Genomic DNA, 20,347 nt, shown 5'->3' with positions numbered 1-20,347 from the left:
TACTTCTTGATAAATTCAATTCAAATCCAGGAAAGAAATGCAAAATTTGAGGTAAACTAAATGTTAAGTCAACCAAAAAAATATGTTGATGATTCAGTGGTTTAATGGGAATCACCACAGTACTGTGAACTCATGGGGCAGTAGGGATTGTCACGGCTCATTTGTGGCATGTGACCACACAATATGTAAATGTACAATGTGGCTTCCAGCACACTGTACCTTCGCTAAACATGCACACGCGCACACGCACACACACACACACACACACACACACCTGTATTGGGTCTATCATAACAGTCTGAGAGGAATGTATTAGAAAAGAAAATCATATTGGACAGATGGAGGAAAATGCTGAGATGAAGTATGCAGACATTTGCCCCATAGTCTTTCAAACTCACTCCTGCCTCACGCACGCACACACAAACACACACACACAAACACACATCCTCACTGAAGTAGAAGGAGAGCTCAATTATCAATTATTTGCATTCCGTGGGTCCCGTCTGATGGACACATGCCCTGTCTCCAGACATTCGGCGATGGGTGATGTGGCATCCACAGACGGGTAACGTTTGCGCAGGGCTACCCCAGCTGAGAGAGAAATAAGATGTCAGAAATGAGCTCTTTTTGGACTCAGCCATTAACCTTTATTAATGCACTGCGCTGTAGCAAATACTCCAAAACGCGTCTGAGAACAACAAGCACTTCAAGGATGAAGCAAAAACAGTTTCTGACAGTCCACACCCTTGTCCCTCCCACCCCCCATTGTTCTTGATAAAACCGTTTCAAGTGCCACACAAAAGGTAATAGCTTTTTTTACTGATGTCTGTTCCCCTGGCACCATTTCCATAAAGTTTACAGAAGACCTCACGATTTAGGAAACCGTTGCAATTTTTTATACCGTTTTGCCATAATGCTTTGTTTCATTACCTTGATACACTGCCAAGTCTGTGCAAAAAACCTAGAAGTTTCTTCAATTACACAGCTCGAAATGAACATTGAATATATTGAACACAGGCCTTAGACTTTTCTATCTTGTGTACATTGGACAAATAGCCAAATCCACTTTAACATTTAACATGACACTAAACTCACCCTCAGAATACCCTCTTGATATTGGAACATTTCCACCTCCCGGTAATTTGTCCTCATGACAGACACGTTGTATTTGTTTATCGCAGTCACAAAGGACACCGTTAAACAGATGCCAGGGGACCGCATTTCCCAGCTCTCCCCACATCCAGGGTTTGTGATCAGACACAGCAGGAAACATTTATAGAACTCAAGCGGCAGGAGGTGTGAAAACATTAGGATGTGCGTTTCTTTCCAACGAGAGAAAACACGAGCAGCATTTTACTTGTATACTAAGCAAATATATATGTGTATATATTTGATAGTGTTAGAACATTCAAGAAACATTCAGTTACCCTGTGAAAATGCTGTGCAACCAAAATCCGGTAAATGTTTAGAATGATGTGAACAGTTTAAAGCCCTATTAAAGCCATTTCACCACCTCAAAAATCAAAACACTGAAAATACCGCTATAGCAACAGCATAAAAAACACGCTTTTGAGGTTAGCAATATTTAAAACTAGTATATTTCAGGGAGTAAGCCTTTGCCACTATATATTTATATATTCGAATGAGGTCATATGAATGAATGAGTCAAAAAACCTGTTTAAAAACCCTGTTACGCTTTACAACTGCAGCACCTGCGAGACATGATTCCCATAATCAGAGACTGAAGCAGATTTCATAGGTTTACAGAGAAGCAGGTTAACGCTAGTTAGAATAGAAGACGCATTATCCACACACTGCCGACCACTGAAACAAACTCATGCTAGTGGTGTACAGCGTTACAGAACGCATAGCGATAAATCTTACACAGTAAATCTCCATGTAACTTCACAAACATAAAATGAAAGATATTTAACTACAAAGCACCTACACAACCATTCAGCAATGTCTGCTCTATAGTGGAATTAGCACTGTAAGGTGAGATGAACAAAGTTACAAGTTCTCCTACAGTACATTGTTAATTTAGCTTGTAATGCCAGACAGGTTATCTAAGAGATTATTATAAGTACAATGAGATTATCTGCGAAAATGTCCGATACATTCTTAAAATCAAACATTGCCTCTCAAACTGAAGATGAAAAGTGTGAATTTCAGGAGGTGATCTGCCGGTAACTTTGTAACGGGTAGGAAATATTTAAACATGTCTCAGCTTAAAAACGGTTGTCACTGATCAAAGTGTCTCATTGTAACTGGTCATTGGTTGAGGTTAAATGCCTTGAATAAAATCATACAAAACAAAGATTGTCACAAACAAAAAGAACGCCACATAAACTACTTTTTTTCTTTAGTGCACTGATTTTTTTAATCCGTGCCAATTGAAACACGATAATAGTTTATGTCGAAGATCGAAGGCCTAATTAATCTACTAATGCATCTCTCATAAATAAGGAAACCTATATTATTGGCTAGAAAATATCTTACCAGTTTCAGGTGACAAAAAATATTAAATGGCAAAAAGATTTTTATAAATATTCCTTCACTGGTTTGCTATCATTGAGTTTTCTTCTCACTAGTCTCTAAACTAAAACAGTGCAACCAAAGTGAGCTAACATAAAATAGTGAAGGCAGTTTTACTCATTTACAAAACAAAGTACCTTAAAAGAAAAACATACTAAACAATACAAAACAAGCCATTAAAAGTTTCCAACAAAAAAAAGAAAAAGAAACTCTGTGGGTCTACTCTGTGCTATAATTTAGTCATGTGACAGGATGTGGGTGCATTCAGGAGGCCTGCAGGGAGACGATGGTCAGACTATCGCCCCCTGCTGGAGATCCTCATTCTCTGCAAACGCGGTAAACACGGTCCACAGCAAGGACGGGTCCTCGCAGTTGTGCTGACTCCTCCAGTGCTCCAGAAGCTCCGTCTTGCCGTCCAAGACGTCTCTGCACAGGATGCAGTTGAAGGCCGAGCCAGTCCTGAACCCCTGAGCCAGAACGCTCCTGGCCGACAATTCGGACTCCTCGCTAGCGGGACTCCCACCCCCCTCTGGGGCCACCCCCGGCTCCCCCTGGTGGTGGGAGTGGACGTGTCTCTTGAGCTTGGAGAAGGAGAAGAACTCCTCCTCGCAGCTGCCGCACTTGACCATGTTGCGCTTCTCGTTCAGCTGCCTCCAGTAGTGGGCGGCGTGCTTGACCAGCTCGTCCTCGGCCTCGCGGCCCCCCTGCAGCGCCCCCTCCTTCAGGCGGACCTGCACCTCCTCACCGTGCACGTACAGCAGGTGCAGCTTCATGTCGGCGAAAGTGGGAGTGATGGCCTGGCAGCGTCCGCACTTGATCTGCAGCTCAACGGGGTCCTCCTCCTGCTCGTCCACATCTGGCGGTGCCGAGCTGCAGGAAAAATGTACGGGTGAAGCACTTGGGAGGGAAAGTGCCACCAGAAAACCCGGCCTCATAAAAAAACTATGCCAGCAGATAAATTAATACAAACAATAAAGCTTGAAATTATCCAAACTAAAACTGCTGCAGTTTTCTCTCAGTCACTGATCAATAGCTAGCTACAGTGCAGTGCAGTTCAGTTAATTTTGGTAATTCTAGCTTTTCTTCATTCTATGCTAACTAGCACAGACATTTCTATATACATCACAGGACACTACTAATTTCTGAATAATAACCCATAACATGAGCCAGGAGTGGCTAACCTCCTACAAAATGTCTGACTCAGGATCATGGCTATCTGGTCATCATTGCTGGGTATTTTAAAACAAGTCGAGGTGCACCTGCTTTAGCCGAACCCTGATGTAGCAATGTTAAATATTACAGTACTCCCATTTTTCCCAAAGGCTACATTTAGTCCCTTCATTGGGGCATTTCCATCTCAATAGGCAACTAGTATTACTACAGAATTTTAGAAAATGTGTTTTGTGGCTTTGCATTGTGGGTTCAGTTGCGATAGGGCAGTTTGAGATTGCCCTGGCAAGACAGGTTGCTGCTACATATGGTTATGAATGTATTGATTCTATAAGCTTCAGGAATACTGTGGAAACAAACAAGCTGGCAAATTAATACCATCTGCTTCACAGAATCAACGCCGTTTGTCTCTTCACTAACTTAATGCAGTGGAATGAATGGACATTTTATTCGTGGAGTTAGCTCAGAATTCAGCTAGGCAACAGGGCATTCTAAAGCTGGAGTTTCAAAGTCAGTTGAAACTTCCCTGAAGCTGACTATGGTCAGGAAGCAAAGTCAGGAAAGGTAACAAGATGTAGGGATGTTTATAAATATAAATAACGCCGATTTAGAGATTATTACGTTTGTTGGGCTTTAATTTTGAGGTAATGAATGGGAATTAATGAATTACTACTGCTAGAGCCAGGTGTTGGATCAACAGAACACCGGTCTTTCCATAGATGTGTCCATGATAACAACACTGATTACATGCTAATTTGGTATCTCCCATTGTGTCCATCACATTTCAGCTGTAGGCGTTCTTATAGCTATATTAGTCAATTGAATTCACCAAACTATAGATATAGATTAAAAAAAAACTATCTTAATGCCTTTGTTACCTAGTGATTTGATCAAATCAGAACCTGCACCATGTTGTAAGCATGTCTAGGTATTTGCTTACTGCCTAACCTACTGAGCTAACGTTACCCAGTTTAACAGAGAAAGTTATAGCAACCTAGGTAACATTGAATCCAAACTAGTAAACAATTGAAGATTACTCAAATATAACATAATAAGCAAGCAAGCTAGCTAGCAAACTAGCTACCTTCTTAAGCCACTGTACATCCACATTAATAATACAATACAATGAGGGAATGAACACCTCAGAACTGGCACGTCCTCCTCGTGTTGGCTGATGGACGGCTCCACCGTCAGGATGACCTTGTGCACCTCCTTCAGGTGGCTGAAGTAGACGCCCACATAGCCGAAGGCCTTCTCGCAGAACTCGCAGCGCAGGGTCCGGCGGGGCCGCCCCTCGGCGTGGTGCAGCTTCATGTGGGTGCTGAGGCTGCCCGAGTGGGCGTAGGTCTTTCGACACATGGGGCACACGTAAGGCCGGCTGTTGGTGTGGCTGTTCATGTGACTCTGGAGGTGGTGCTTGAACTGGAAGCAGCGGCTGCAGGTGGGACAGCGGTGCAGCTGCCGGCTCCCCACGAAGGCGTACCCGCCGAGCTCCGCCCCGGACCCGACCCCGGCCACCCTCAGAGGCCCCTGCCTTACGGTCACCTGACCCAGCCGCTGACTCTCCGGGGACTTTCCAGGGAGCTGTTGGCCGACCAGGATCTCCTGCTCCAGGTTTTCGGGGGCCGGGAGGGCAGGGAGTCCCACCAGCCGTGGGAGAGTCTCCATCAACAGCACAGGCTTGGGTCTTATGCTGCGGTACTTCTTTGAGATGTCCACCGCCCTGTCCTTAGACCCCGTGCTGGACGCAGCAGTGGTGCCAGAAGCCGGGGTTGGTTTTTCAGGAACCCTCCTCCTAAAGAAGGACAGGGACCTCTTCTTCTTGGCCTCAAAGGCCAGGATGTCCTCCATAGTCTTCCTCTTCCTTCCCCTCTTCTTCCCAGCTGGCGAAGCGGATGGCCCTGCTCCCAGCAAGCCACCACTCTTAGCCAGAGCCTGGTTTTGCCGTGGCTGCTTTTGATGGACCACTTCGGCATTCTCCAAGGGCCCGTCGGGGAGGTTGGCACATTTAGGGCTGGATTTAGCCACCGGTAAGAGGGTGCTTTTCATCTTTGAGTAGGGCAGGATGGGAAGTTTTCCCCTGGGTGGTGAGGGGATTATTTGGACTGCCTTGCTGAAGACAGCAGGAGAGAGTACGGTGATGCTGTTGGAGGGCTGGCTGGCAGGCTTCGAGAGGCAGGGCCTGAACCTCTTCCCTTCCTCCAGGGGCTTGGCAGGGGATCTATCGCCAGCCGGTAATGAGGCGGGGACCAGTGTCTCCTTCGACCCCGCGCTGGAGGAGCAGCGCATGTTCTGCTGGAGGTTCTGCTGCTCGCCCTTTATCTTGTCCAGGTCGACGGGTTTCTCCAACTGGGAACCCGGACAGAGGAGGGCATTGTCAGCCAGCAGGGTTGTGACTGCTATTTCAGAAGGGCCAGGGTCGATCACAATGACCTGCTCTGGGGGCTCCACTGTGGGCCTGCTCTCCAGACACTCCGAGGGCTGGGCCCTTACGGCCGTGGCCGCCCTCCGCTTCGGCAGGGGTGATTTGGTGGGGCTTTGTAGGCGGGACGCCTTGCCTGGGGAAGCCTTTTCCGGGGTGCTCTTGCTCCTCACCGGCTGATACCTGGGGATGGGCAGCTTCAGGTTTTTGGGGATGGGTAGCCCCTTCTGGATTTGCTGGGGGGACTGAGGGGACAGTGATGGTGGGAGGGCCACCAGGGAGAAGGTGCCCTCCTGGCCGGCCACCTGCATGAGGGCGTAGTTCTGGGCAGGGACGATGATGGACTTTGGGCTGACGGCTGCCGACGCCTCCGGCAGAGCAGAGGGGGGCTGGCAGGACAGGACTGCGGGCGGGGCCGAGACCGCCGGAAGTGCTTTGGGGGCGATGCTCCTGAACTGGAGGCTCTTGGTCTGGCACTGCGGTCTGGCTTCATCTGTCAGGACAATGTGGAGGGTGATTAGTCTCCACAAAGAGCAGGAAGAATATAAAATCTCCAGCAGCCTGGCTGACTACATTTGTAGTGTCTGAGCAGCTGCACAAGCATTTTACTGTATTTACGGTCATGCGATAAAGAACATGGATATTCATCTGACCTGAATCTTAGCAGACCAAGAGAGAAAGACAGACTGTACTGTACCTAAGTGCTCCCTATGCAGTCATGTGCATGCACATGGACACATACACACACGCACACAATTTTCCCCTCTAAGCCTGCTGCTAGACCCACGCTACAGTACCTCTCAATGGGGTTCTCTGCCTAACCATGTTTCCTGAAAGAACATTTTGCTGAAGCAGGAAACTGCCTTAGGCTAGGAAGTTTACCGCATTAGAGTTACCTTTACAGTCATTTTTACTGACTCTGAGAACAGCTGTGGGTGAGTGAATGTGGCTGCGTGGTACTCTAACACTAATGTCCTGAGAATGCATGACAGTTATACTAATGTCTTGAGAAGACATGATTCAATACAAAAGCGGCACATTAGGGTCATCAAACTCAGATACTTGGGCCTGTCATCAGGAAGAAATGAATGCATAAACGCTCCTATTAGTGACTACCTGCATTACAAAGTGCCACAGAGAATTCCATGAGCTAAACGTTTCAGAAAAGACCTAAAATTAAAATTTGTTAACTGCTTGCAAAATAGAACCACAGCTGCCAGTCCTTGAAGAGTTTCACAGTGCATTTTCACAGTTGCTCTGACACACACTGCTCTGCCCTAGCGTTTTTTCTTTTCTTTTTTTTACACACTGGAAAGCTATTCAGCAGCCCATGGTGAATAAAACTTTACTCGCACACCAACTGCGAAACCAAAAGGTGCCCCAATTTTACATGCTAACTCTTATTTGAAATAATCAATGTATATAATGTTTGATTTACAAAAGTAAGTGATGAGAGAGACCCAAATCATGATATTATCAAGCTCAGCACACGTTGCATCAATTTTCTAACCCCTGGGACAGAACATGCCTCCCCAGCCCCATCTATAGAGTGGGAGAAAATCAAACAGTAACAAAAAGAAACGTAAAAGGAAAGACATAGACCAGCTTCAATCATGATCAGCCTTTCAACGCAAAATAACTGAAAAAGCAGAGGGCTCATTTTGACTTGTTTCTCCCCAAATTTTGATTTAAAATACTAGCTCAAAGCACTATTACTACCAAGTTTGAAACAGCTAGTAAGCTTAGGGATACTTTTAAAATATTTATATCTTTTTTATGCTAAATATACTTTGAACACCATACAGTTTAATACATTTAAGATGTTTAGTATAATTTTACATAATGTTTAGTACAGTATAATTTAATTATATTTAAATATGAAGTGCTTACAATTCTGAATGGCCAGTGTATTGAAATGGTATAGCATGTGCAAGTATAAAGAAGTATAAAGAAGCCTTCAGCCTTCTCTGAAAATATTGGATGCATCAATTCAGACTAATATTGTGTGGCTTCTTCCAACTAGCCTTGGATTAGACACATTTGTCAGGTACAGCTGCTCCTGTCAGACTAACTAATTCCTTTACAGAGGAAGAGCACCGTATCTTTCCCACTCATTATTAAACACAAATGGCCGATTGCTTCATCCGAACCAAGCAGATGACTGCACCTGGGCAGGAACAAAGTTTCCCGGCCTGTTCAGAGGAATGTATCACAAGAGAGAGACAGGAAGAGAGGGGGAGGAATGAAGGAGAGAGAGAGTAGTAGAGAGTAGAAAAGCAAGAGATAGAAGAGAGATAGACTCCTGGAGCCAAATGAAGCTGAATGTCGGTTGTAGTTAAATTGTTGAGGTGGAGCTCCTTGTCTCACAGAATCTCAATTGTTCTTGTAAAATGCACACAGTTATCTTCAATGTGACCCTTAGGGGTGGACGGCGCTAATCACACAGCACTGGGATGGCCTTAATGAGGGCAGCCATGGGCAATATACTGCAGCTCTGTGTACAGAATTGTGCAACAGCACTGACTTCAGCCAGAAGTCATCAATCCATATCTTCTTAACTCGAGTCACCCTCTCACCTTCCAATTTAAATGATTATATCATTGTCATAACAAAGTATATTGTCATGACGCTAAAAGAAACTAACAGTAATAAAGCATAACACACCAATAATACAAACATTACAACATAGAAGTAAAAGTATTGACAAATAACTGCAAAAACTAATAAAATAACAGGGGATTAGAGTAACTGTTGCTAAAGCTGTAGATCGCAACTATGGAATGTACTGGCAAATTTCTCTTTTGCACTCTTGGAAAAAAAATCTAATTCACTGTATTGCCATGACAAGTCCACACTTATGATGTGAAATCATATTCTGAATAAAATACAGTTACATTTACATGATACATTTGAAAACATTATTCATAATTTCAGTATTATTACTGGCTGGAATAATTTGTTCTCTCTCCTTCTTTCATTTTTAGGATTTTCCACACAATGAAGATGTTAACATCTGCTGTTTGTGGACTGGTCTTAGGGGTAGGGCCTTTGGTGCCCCTGGTGTCAATCAGCCCCCGTGCATTATGGAAACAGATGTCGGCTATCCGAGGTGATGACGTTTCCTGGGGCATTGTGGTGCTAGGAGGGCAGGGGAGGGGAGGTGAAATCTGTTCCCTACACCTGCATTTGATGATAATAATACCAGAACTGTGGGGAGCTGGGCGCAGGCACAAAGAGGGTGCCCCCAACCGTTTCTCCTCGTGCTGAACTCCAAAGGCTAATTGGAGCGAGAGAACGAGACCTCCCTCCACACAGGGGCTTTTCGGGTTTGGGGTTATGAGAACTACATCTCCCACAGTGCCTCATTTATCGTCAGCTCGCAGGGTTGTCCACGGTAGGGCAAAGCCAAACAGAGGGTCTATGGTTACACTGCTCTTGGGAAGGCGTTTAGGCAAAATGGAACGCGGTGAAATGTATTATTCTATGGCTGAATAATTCAAATCTGCCTAGTTTGTTGCCATTGTGGTCATACAACAAAGGATGGCAATTTGTCAGCTATAACATGCAGAGAAAGGAAAGCAGGAAGATGGACAGAGCATATCGGTTTAAGAGGTCTGATGCTCAAACAATTCTCTGCATCCCAAGCAATTTCAGCACAAATTAATTATTTAAAAAACAAAATAGTGTTTTTCTGCCTGACTAATTGTTACTCTATTACCATTACATACCCAACTCAGTTTGTGTGTAAATTCACTGTCTACTTGACCCAAATCATGTCTACACTTGCTACACTTGAACCAGATGAATATATACACTTGCATGTATGTTTGTGGTCCAATTAGATCAAAACTGAAATACCTGTTTTCACTCGATTATCTTCACATCTCCCAGCACAAAAGACTCGATACTGGTACCTTTGTAAATTCAAAGGCATTGAGGACTTTATGGCCTGTGATGATGAAATGTCCACATACCTGAAGAACCTGCAGGGTTTACGGAGTAAGGCAATATCAGGCCATAATCAGGACAAAGCCTGGAACTGAGGCTGATATGAAGGGCACCTTAATCCCATGGGATCAGTGCTTGCGGGGTTTTTTTGTGGTGGCTGAGGGGTTATTTTTGGTTGCTGTAGAGGAGAAACAATACGGGGCAGCTCTCTAAAATATAGGCTGTGTTCAGATTATAGGCCGTGTTCAGATTAGCAGGTGAGGTCCGCTCAGGCATTGGGGGTTATGTTGGATCAGCTGGTGTGTCTGCAGAGCAAGGAGTTTTATTGCACTCCAGGGGGCGCTGGCAGGCTGGCTGCCAGTCAGATGGTCACATGGGTCACACGTGCACATAAATAGGCTGATAATCACAGCAGTGACAGTGTCATTTTCTCACAGGCAGATTTTTCCGATTTAGCCCCGTCTGTGGTCAGGTGTTCCTTTCGGCCTTTGCAACGACGAAGCGTTTCAGCAACAGGTTTATCATTTTAAAGCTTTAATCTTCACCTTTAGAAAACGAGGAGATCTGTGATCGTAAGTCATCAATATATGAGCAGGGGTGGGGCATTTAACACAAAATGACAAACATCCATCCTTTACTCTTGCTGCTGCAAAATTGCTGAGGACTATCACGTTCTATCACGGACGACAGAAAACCAAGCACCTTAGCGTCTCCCGGTACCTAGGAGAACCTTTTTTCCCCCCACTGCATTCCAGGAGTTATCTATTTCTGGTTGACTGATCATATGAAAGAAAAAATAATTATTTTTGCTCTATATACCGTAGCATACTTATCGCTCTCTTGATCTCTGAGGCGTCGACTCTTACTTTGTATTTGGCCTTTCAATGCGCTCTGGTTCATCTTCTGCTCCTGACTCTTCATGGCTTCATCCAGTACAGTCACCGCAGATTTCCTGCAAAAAAGAGGAACATTAATTTGGCACGAAAAACACAGGCCTACACGAACACGCACAGATAACCGCTAACACCGCTCAACCATCTGCCGTTCTCCCGATCCTGACGCCGTACCATGAGAACACAGAGTGACTGTGACGGAATACTTCAGAGCGGTCGTGAAAACACAAAAGAAAAAAATGTTTCAAGAAAAATAGGCCTAAAAATTTAAATCAGGCCCATCAATCCACGTCCTCTTATCTGGGCTGTCGGCGAGAGTACTCATCTGTGGTCTTCAGACACAGGCAATTATTCACTAGGGGAAAGTGCAGAGGAGTAGGAGGGGGGGGGAAGGGCTTGGATACAGAGCAGTTGGCTTTGGAGCGCAGATATGATGCAGGTTTAAAGAGATGGAGGGCCCCCGCGGAGGGTGGGAGATAAGCAGGGCCGGGGCAGGAAGACACAGGGGGTCTGGGCTAGCCTCTGCTTCCAAGCCCAGCAGGCAGGCTGTCAAAACCACCCACCCGCCCCCGCCCTCCCTACTTCCCAATGCAGGTAACCGTCCCTCAAGCCCTGTATGAGGAGGGGCGTGCTTCAGGCCTTCAGTAAACCGCAGAAAGCCCCGGAGAGTGCACTCGCGCAGCCTGATCGATGCGGCTTTTTCCAAAAACACATTCAGCGCATCAAGCAGCGCCGGCTGTCCCCCACACGTTGAAATTGCAAGAGGAAGCCAAGGGGAGAGGGAAACTCCCCTTCCGGAACTTTCTGAACACCGCACACCGCAGTGGCGGCCTGTAGAAAAAGGCATTATTTCTCATGTTATTCTCCGCAGGAGAGGGGGGGGGGTCCGACCATTTTTTTTCTGCATGACCGAGTGCGGAGTTATCGGTTTTCCATTGCTTCTGCCTGCTGGCGTATTGGAGCGTCCTCTCTCCCCGTTGAGAGGCTGCCTCCTGGGCAGGGCTGACCCGGGAGGGAGGCAGAATGAGGTCTGAGGCCTCCTGGAGGACCGAAGGCGGTCAGGGGGAAAATGAAATCAGCGTTTGGCGGGATTCGGTTTTATCACTTGGGCCGCGGGAAAGGCGAGGAGGAACCGAGTCGTGACGCCTCGCGCTGAAACAGGGGGGACGCGAGGGGAAGTGACGGGGGGGCCAGGGGGGTTTCCACTCCTGAAAAGAAGCCCACCGCACCCACGGGCCTCTACCCATCCCCTGCGCACGATCGATGACATTAAAAACTAGTACAATTTCAAAGCAGCAGCTCTTTCTTGGTGTAGGACGGAAAGTAATCAATGACTAAACACGTCATGTGTACGTGCGTGTCGTGTATGTCTATGTGTGTGTTCTGAATTCCAAAACACCTACTGGAATCCACAATTGCATCTAAAAAAAATAGGGATTTCGGTGAATTCAGCAAAAATGCAGAGCAATTTCCTTCCTCAAGCAGTCTAAGCACCGGGAAGGTGATGATCTGTTCGTCATCAGACCGGTGAAAAACAAACAGTATTAATCAAAGCCCAAATATGCAAGCATCATAAACTCCCCTTCTCAAAAAATAAAAAGTAATGGAATTAATCATTTCCTCATTTTTTTCTAAAGCCGTTCTTGGCCTCAAAGGCCAGCAGGACTTACATGGCATGTGACACAGTGGGCCACTTTTGCGACGGTTTTCAGGCGCACATATGATGCATTCTTCCAGGAAACATGCGTCGTATGAAACTGGCTGAACAAGGCTGAAACCGCAGTATGCGTGTGATCTAGGCGAGTCATCGCAAGGTGCGCTTCTCTCCTTAATGCATCGGCATTTAAGGGTGGATCACGCAAATAAAGATGTATTATGTTAAAGTTCACGCAATTAGCGAGGGTCGAATTGTGCACAAAATTTCTCCGCAGGTGTAAACGAGGCGCAAGACAGAAACATACTGAAATAATCTTTGTATCAAGAATCACACTATAGTAAATATTAATGAATGATAGCAGCCAAGCAATAATTAAGGCTGGGTGTTTGTCACAGAAAATATTACATGCTCAACTGACAGTAACTGAAGTCTAAAAGAATCAGCGTTGCCGCCAGTAAAAAATATGAGTAGACAAAATACAATGATATGCTGCTTTTAATTGCTTTTGTCCATCGTGGAAAGAGCGTGAGTTCGTTTTGATTAGTTATCCTCCAAAACAAACGTGAAAAAGAAACAGGGAATTGAAAGGGACTAATTACGCTTCTAGGAGAAATAAAAGATGTACTGGAACCTCCCACACGACGTTCCCGTTCTATCCTGGCAATAGTCAAGCTCATTGCAACGTTACATCTGGCTTTTAATTCAAACGACACTAGCTGCCACGGCTGGAATATATACACATTTTGTGCTACGCTGGATATGCTTTTATGTGGCAGCCGATACACGGATATTGCAACATGCAGTGCAGTGCAACATTCAACGCACTAAACACGTGTTTTAACTGCGCTGTTTCAGATCTGCCTCTTTCGCAAAATGCATTCCGTAGGCAGTCCCATTTGATGATTGTGTAATGAGCTATAGCCTTCGTAAATAAGACGTTCATTCCAGGCAAACTATGACCACAGCAACATGCCCTCGTCAGGCTGCATTTTGAACAGAGAGTTTCATGTATGTGAATCTGGCTCAGTGTGGTCCAGTAATGTAGCAACTAATTTACTACAGTTTATATGGAATTGGTACCCTTTTACCATAAAGCAGATTTAGATTTTTTTTCGTCCTTGTGACTAGCCACCAGCAGTGCAGGTTGGGGCACCCTGTCCAAAAAAAAAAAAGCTGGAACACAAATACTAAGAAATGTGGTTACAAACAGCAGCAATTTACAGAAGAATGAAAAATCTAAAACAAGAAACTAACACTGGAGTCAAAAGACTGTGGCAACACAGGAGAGGAGTCGGTGACCTTTCTTCATGAAAAGTGTCCACCGTCCACCTTTCTAGAAGGTACCACAGGCCTTTGTACAGGGTTAAAAGGGAACACAGAGGGAAGAAAGGGGTGCTGTCGCCCTGAAAGTTAATCCATTATTACCATTAGCCAACAGTTAAAATCCAGCAGGGAAATGTAAAACAACCGCAACCTAGACTGGGGCTTTCAGTTCGACTGTACGCCAGAAGAACATTTTAACAGGCCCCAGGAAGGAAGCAAATTTTACTTCCTTTTTTATTTTAGGCATGAGTTGTGAGGATGAAACGTTTGGGGGAGGGGGACTCAGTTCAGAGAGATAGCGGAGCTCACATTTGCTCGCTCCTGTTTTTCTCTCTCTGTCTCTCTTGCTCACTCCGACAGTAGCTGAGTAAACAAACGGGACTCTTTGATGCTAATTGACCGAGTTCAAGACTACACTTTCTGAAGCAGCATCAGCGGCAGTGGGTAAACAGCAAGCGAGAAGTTGCGTGTTGTGTACAAGGTTCTGCATAATTCAGTGAAGTGAGAGTTTCTATCTGCCTTGCGAGGGTCCAGGTGAGGTCAAGTCACTCTAGGGCTGTGTTGTAGGGCTCATCTTCCGAGAAAAGACAACCAATCGGGCGTCCGGAATCTCAAAGTGGCTGGGCGTTACTGTGCGCCATCAATGACCGACTGACTCACTCGTCCGAATACATTGAAAGGGCGTTGATTTGAAGAGCACCACGCCTAACTGGACCTAAAACTCTTAACTGGAGCCACTGACAACACATGACAGCTCCAACCACACATGAAGTTTCGCTCTACTACCGAAAGATGTTCCGTCATGGGTAATAGGAGCTGGTGTTAGCTCTATTCAGTTCTATGACACCTTGAAAATTAAATGTTTTTTTTATTTTTTTTAAAAATGTCTTCACACAGAACATTGTTTTTTCCCAACCCCCTCCACCCTTGAAGATTTGAGGTTAAAGCCATAACAATGGCCAAAGATCCTACAAAACTGAACAGCCCTCCACTAAGAAGTCGCGTTGACTGGAAAAAGTGAGAACGAAGCTGTACGCTTGTGCATTGCTGAGAGTCCCTGGCGGGGCAAAGGTTTATTTTTGGGAAGCGGAGTGGTTGACAGGGTTGTGTCAATCCGGGGTCACATCAGTCATACAGGCAGTGGTGCTCAAGGCCTCTCACCGCAGAGGAGCTCTGGAAAAGCAGCCCAGTTCTCACCCCCACATCCCTCATAGCCTGGCTTTCTGGCTCAATTCCCAGGAAGCTGGGAGGGTATATTATAGTGTGAATGATAAATATCCTGCTAGGTTGTGGAACGTCCCCTTCACCAGCAAGGGTGATGCAATTGCCATCACTAGCGGTAACACTTTCTCTCTCTCCCTCTCTCCAGACTGAAACTTAAACCAGTGAAGCACCCTTAATGTAGTTATTTGGCTGACGCTTTCATCCAAAGCGACTTACAGTTGATTTGACTAAGCAGGGGCCAATCTCAATCCCCGCAATGCAGGGTTAAGGGCCTTGCTCAAGGGCCCACAGCTGCACGGATATTATTGTGGTTACACTGGAGTTTGAACCACCAACCTTGCAGGTCCCAGTCAAGAAACTTAGCCACTAGGCTATAGGCTGCCCCCTATTCCTCACAAAACCATCAACAAGACCATCAATAGTCCGGTGGACAGGTGGATTCGCTTCCCGCGAATCATGCATAACGCATTTAGTTGAAACAAAATGTCCGCCGCTCTGTCGTCTATGCAGATTACCGGAACATGGCACGTGACTGGGAAACAATGTGGGTAACACGTGTGAAAACAAACGGGTGGACTCGGGCCGCACGGAAATTCCCTCGCTGGCAGCACATTTCCTAAATTGATTGAAGCGGTGGAATAATAGCTCTCATTTACGAGGCAGAAAAAGAGGAGCCTGTGATCAGAGAAGAAAGGTCAGGGCAGTAATCTGGCAGCTGCTCCTGGGGTCTTTGATGGGCAGGGGAACCCTGGGAAATATTGTCACACCGGATAAAACGGAGTCCTGAGAGCAATTACCATAGTAACCTGCAGTAAAGTTGTGAAATTAACAAGGAGATGACCTGAATTAAATTAACACCCTTTCCGTTTCTGAAAGCCCGGGGAAGGTGGACCACATTGTGCCATTATTAGTCTGATAACCTAATATCCCACAGAACCTAACAGTTAAATTTCTACCATTTAAAACCTAATTGGACGGCCCACCACTACAGTATGTGAAACTCCAGTTCAATCTCGGCCAAAAAAAGTCAATGTTTTTTTTACATTTTTTAAAATAAAAAAACATTTATATTAAGGCAGGAAAATCATTATTCCAAATGCAGCTCAGTGGGATGGAAGGTGTGTCCTGGAAAAAAATGAACGTCACACTTTTAACTTAACCATTGTAGTATAATGGTGTCCTAGAATGTACGATAGTCATACTTTGTTCTTTAGCAAACCTGATGAGAAAAACCTGAAAGCTACGGTCAGTGGAGGGGTGCCAAGTGCAGGTGTGTGTGTGTAGCTCTCCTGGGCACGTATCCTGCTTGCTAAGCAGCTCCCTGTCTCTGTCCCTGTCTCTGTCTTGAGAAGACCTTGTTCAGCAACAAAGCAGGAGAATATAAATGTTTTCTTAAGCAGTGAATAGTGTAAAAATAATATGTCTTCCCTGTAACCTTTCGCTTGGCACAATGGCTGTAAAGATGTAAAATTTGGCTGCAGTCTTCCCTTACGAAAATGAACCTTGTGATTTTGTTTGGTTTGCTTCCTAGTTTTTTGTTAAAACCTGAAGTGCTGGCTGTTGGACAACTTGGACAAGCTGCCCTCTCAGCAGGATATATAAAAGTTTGGAAAGCAACAGAAAAAAAAATACTGATTTGAGTGTAACTAACAAAATGTGCTCTCTCCACACACGCATACACACACAAATCTCATAGCCAATTCAACTATACAAGCATATACAATTCAAATAGGACCTAAATGTACTCTACTACAGTTGAAAGTAAGCCATCAGGGCTTTACACTGAACATTTTCCTGTGCTCTTTAAATTTCAAACAAGCATCCAGTGCATTGTAGTAATTGACTGCACTACTGCCAGAACAAGAAATTATACAGTATTTAATCACTATAATTATGGATACCAGCGTCAGTGTGAGTGAACAGGTATAGCAAAACTTGGCCCGGAATTCAAATTAAAAACACACTCTTAACTCATGTGTATGCTAACATGCACACTAAATTGTACAATAAACTTAAGATGGCAGTGGGAATGCAGTAAGAAAATTGAGATAAATCCAACTAAAATCTCAAATCTTCTATTTTCACTCAAGTTCACTCTGGGTTGGAGGTGGACTTGGGTTTCTCTCTGGCACTGCCTCCATCTCAGTAAAAGTGAGAGGAAGAACAGAGCGAAACTTCAAAACAGCACCGTGCCAAGACAGTGGCATGAAAGCACCTTGGTTACAGAGTACAACTGCTGTTGGGCCCTGCAACACAGCTGAGGACTCAATCTCCTGGAGGTCTACAAAGGAAGGCAGACTGTGACCAGCACAAAAAAAACACCAAAACCCTTTGTAAGGCAGCTGCAACCAGCAACTGCACTGCAACCCTACGTCAGCAACAGCATCAGTTACACCCTCACCAGGGTGCAGTAAGAAGCTGTCAGTTAGGCCAGGCTTACAGCAGGCTCCTCTGTGGATACCTTTCAATCACCACAAGACCCCTCCCTCAAATTCATTCCCCATTAGCTGGATCTTCACGACGTTAGCATAACGAGGCCAACGGGGTCTGGTAGAGGCTGTCAGTTCAACATTAAATAAATAACGAGGAATTTCGGTAAATTATTAATTTAACATTCCTCATCCTCGCAGAACGGGCTTGTTAGAGCACCTCATGAGTGAAAAGCAAAAAAGGAAGGAGAAAATAGGTTGAAAATGAGGGGCAGTAGAGGGGGAGGGGGACAAAAGAAGAAGCAAAAATCGTTCATCTGCAACTCAGCGAAAAGCACCGTTACATCTTCTGCCTCTTTGAATTGTCTGGCAGGCTGGGAGATAATACGCCCAGACACCTTCGCCGTTTCAGAGCGATGCTCTCACGACGCGCCACGTTCAAACAGAATTTCTGCAGAGCGTGTAATCATCCCAGGATCTAGCATTCTTTGAATTATAGAAAAGAAAAATACGAAAAACGCAGCAGGCTATTTGGAAAGCAGTCCCCCTTCTCTCATCTTTCCATCATCACCAGGAAACCTCTTTACACACCTAATGTCCTAGTAGGCTATAGTCTACAGATCTATTCCAATTCAGTCTCTAAAAAAAATGACTCGCGCCGACAGATTGACAGAAGGTAATACGGGTGATTTCCTTTAAGGAGAAAAGGAGGGGCGAATAAACCTTTTATATGTCACTAATAATGATAAATAATAGTGGCATGTTTTAAGTAAAAGGACAGTGTTAGCCATAAGCCTACTGCTCTGGGCCATTGGTGTTGCAACTGAGATGAGGTTGATGGGTTAATGAGACCGCAAGAAATGGCAGTTAATAAAATTTCCCCTTAGACCTGGAAGAGCTAGCAGTTAAACAAATGCAGAAATTGGAACAATATATCGGAAAATATGTTTCTATGACTCATGACTATGACTAACATGAATGAGCCAAAAATAGTAACGGTATAAAACGAGGCCATCGAAAAGGTTGAAAGTCTTCCTCTTAAACGTGGGAAAACCCGCTACCGAAGGCCTCGCCGTGAACTGTCCAATAAGCCTCATTATTAATGGATGGGGCTGGAGTACAAGCTAACAGACTTTCGCCGATGGAGAGACAAATGAGCCTGCGTCTTAAAATGGGATTAGCCTTCTTCACGCAGAGTGATAGTGTAAAGACGGAAATCTCTTTCATAACCACAATGCTCCTGGCCTTACAAAGTTGCGAAGCCCTGACTATAGATTGATTCAAGTCAGGTCCTCACTGGGCAGAGATGATGAATGCATTTTCCCCCATAGGGCTCTTCCCATTTACACAAAGTGCATTAAGATAAGCCAGGGGTTCCCAAACTGTGGGTCGGGACCCCATGTTTGGTCGCTCGATTTCAGGATGGGGTTGCCTGAAAATGTTTAAAAAGATAAAATTACATTTTTGTTTCTTTGAAAAATGTGAATGTAGGCCACTACATCATTACATCACAACAACCCAACTACAATAAAGCAATGAGGACGGAGAGCTTGTGTTATATTTCCAGTATAGTCGTGGCTGAAGGGTGTTGTTCAGCACAAGATGTGCGTGGGTAAGGTGTTGGGGTCGTGTGAGTTTGTGAACATTAATTTGGGGTTATGTCAGAAAAATGTTTGGGAAGCCCTATGCTAAGTTTGGATAACTGAGCAGCTGGACACTTTGATATTTGTTTTAACTCATGGATGAGAGAGCCTATACTTCCATTTTTATTGTGGTTTAATAGAACAGCTAACGGTGGCTACGTTTTCCCAAAGAGAAGTAAGGGCTCTATAGATGGCGGCATGTGACTGCTGGGTGGTAAAATTAAATGTAACGACAGAAAACTCTTCTTTCTTTCTCCGCCTCGCATTTCAAACCTGCATCCCGCGCTCCCTATCTCCTCATCTCACCACCGCAGACACGTCGAGCCGCTATTATTTATTTGCGCCGGGAGCCACCTTTCATTTTCGCTGTCACCACATGGTAAACATCTTGCAATATAAATGATTACACTTATGATTAAAGATTTCCTCTTCAAAAGGCTCCAGCGTTTACACAATCCCGATATAATGGAACACAACACGGAGGACTGGGCACCGCTGTATATTTTTTTGTCCCAGGCAGTAAACATTATTATGCCGATCTTTGTGTATATATTCATTTTTGTCCTTTACCGTAGCCTACATTTATAATTAAGAACAAATGTCATTCTGCACGTGACAGGCTATTCATCTTGTTTTCGTATAAACCCAGAAAGCTTTAGCCCCAGGTGGAAAAATAAACGTCAGTTTTGAACATAAAAGGTATGTATTTTTTTGCAGACGGAGCTGAAAGAAAAACGTCGCCTGTGTGCTTTTGCTGCAAGAAAGAATTGAAAGGAAAATTTCTGAAATAATACATGAACAGAGAAGAACACAACTGGACACAGTCGTTTAGATTAAAACACCCTTGGTTACTTTAGCCTAAATTAAAAATGTTTTCAATGAAATAAAAAGGATTGTGCAAGGGTGTGCACAATAGTGTAAGTGACTGGATTTCATGTTGACTTTATTTAAGAGCACAGATTATAGGCCACATTGTTTTCCTTTTACTTTTTGGATCATTTCCACTGTGCACAGACACACAGGCATGGGGTTTGCCTTTGAGACAGGACGTTCTCTGCTCTGGTTTCTCCAGTCGGCGCAGCACGGAGGCTAACCCTATTTTT

The 20,347-nt window shown here is 44.8% G+C and overlaps 1 protein-coding gene across 4 annotated transcripts in view; it reads right to left on the bottom strand.

Moving 5' to 3' along the window:
• Positions 1–624: 624 nt before the first annotated feature.
• Positions 625–20,347, bottom strand: part of znf438 (zinc finger protein 438) — a 50,982-nt gene continuing 31,259 nt past the window's right edge. For all 4 annotated transcript variants that reach the window (XM_061239498.1, XM_061239497.1, XM_061239496.1 and 1 more), the window contains 3 exons: positions 10,942–11,027; positions 4,847–6,620; positions 625–3,405 (listed from right to left, as the gene is read on the bottom strand). In XM_061239498.1, coding sequence (XP_061095482.1) covers positions 2,826–3,405; positions 4,847–6,620; positions 10,942–10,996 — 2,409 coding nt within the window. In that variant the 5' untranslated portion in view covers positions 10,997–11,027 and the 3' untranslated portion in view covers positions 625–2,825. The remainder of the gene's footprint in view (positions 3,406–4,846; positions 6,621–10,941; positions 11,028–20,347) is intronic.

Source organism: Conger conger, chromosome 4, assembly GCF_963514075.1.
Source record: "Conger conger chromosome 4, fConCon1.1, whole genome shotgun sequence".
NCBI lineage: Eukaryota > Metazoa > Chordata > Actinopteri > Anguilliformes > Congridae > Conger > Conger conger.
Note: the sequence above shows the minus strand (reverse complement) of the source record. Positions and strands in the feature narration are given on the sequence as shown.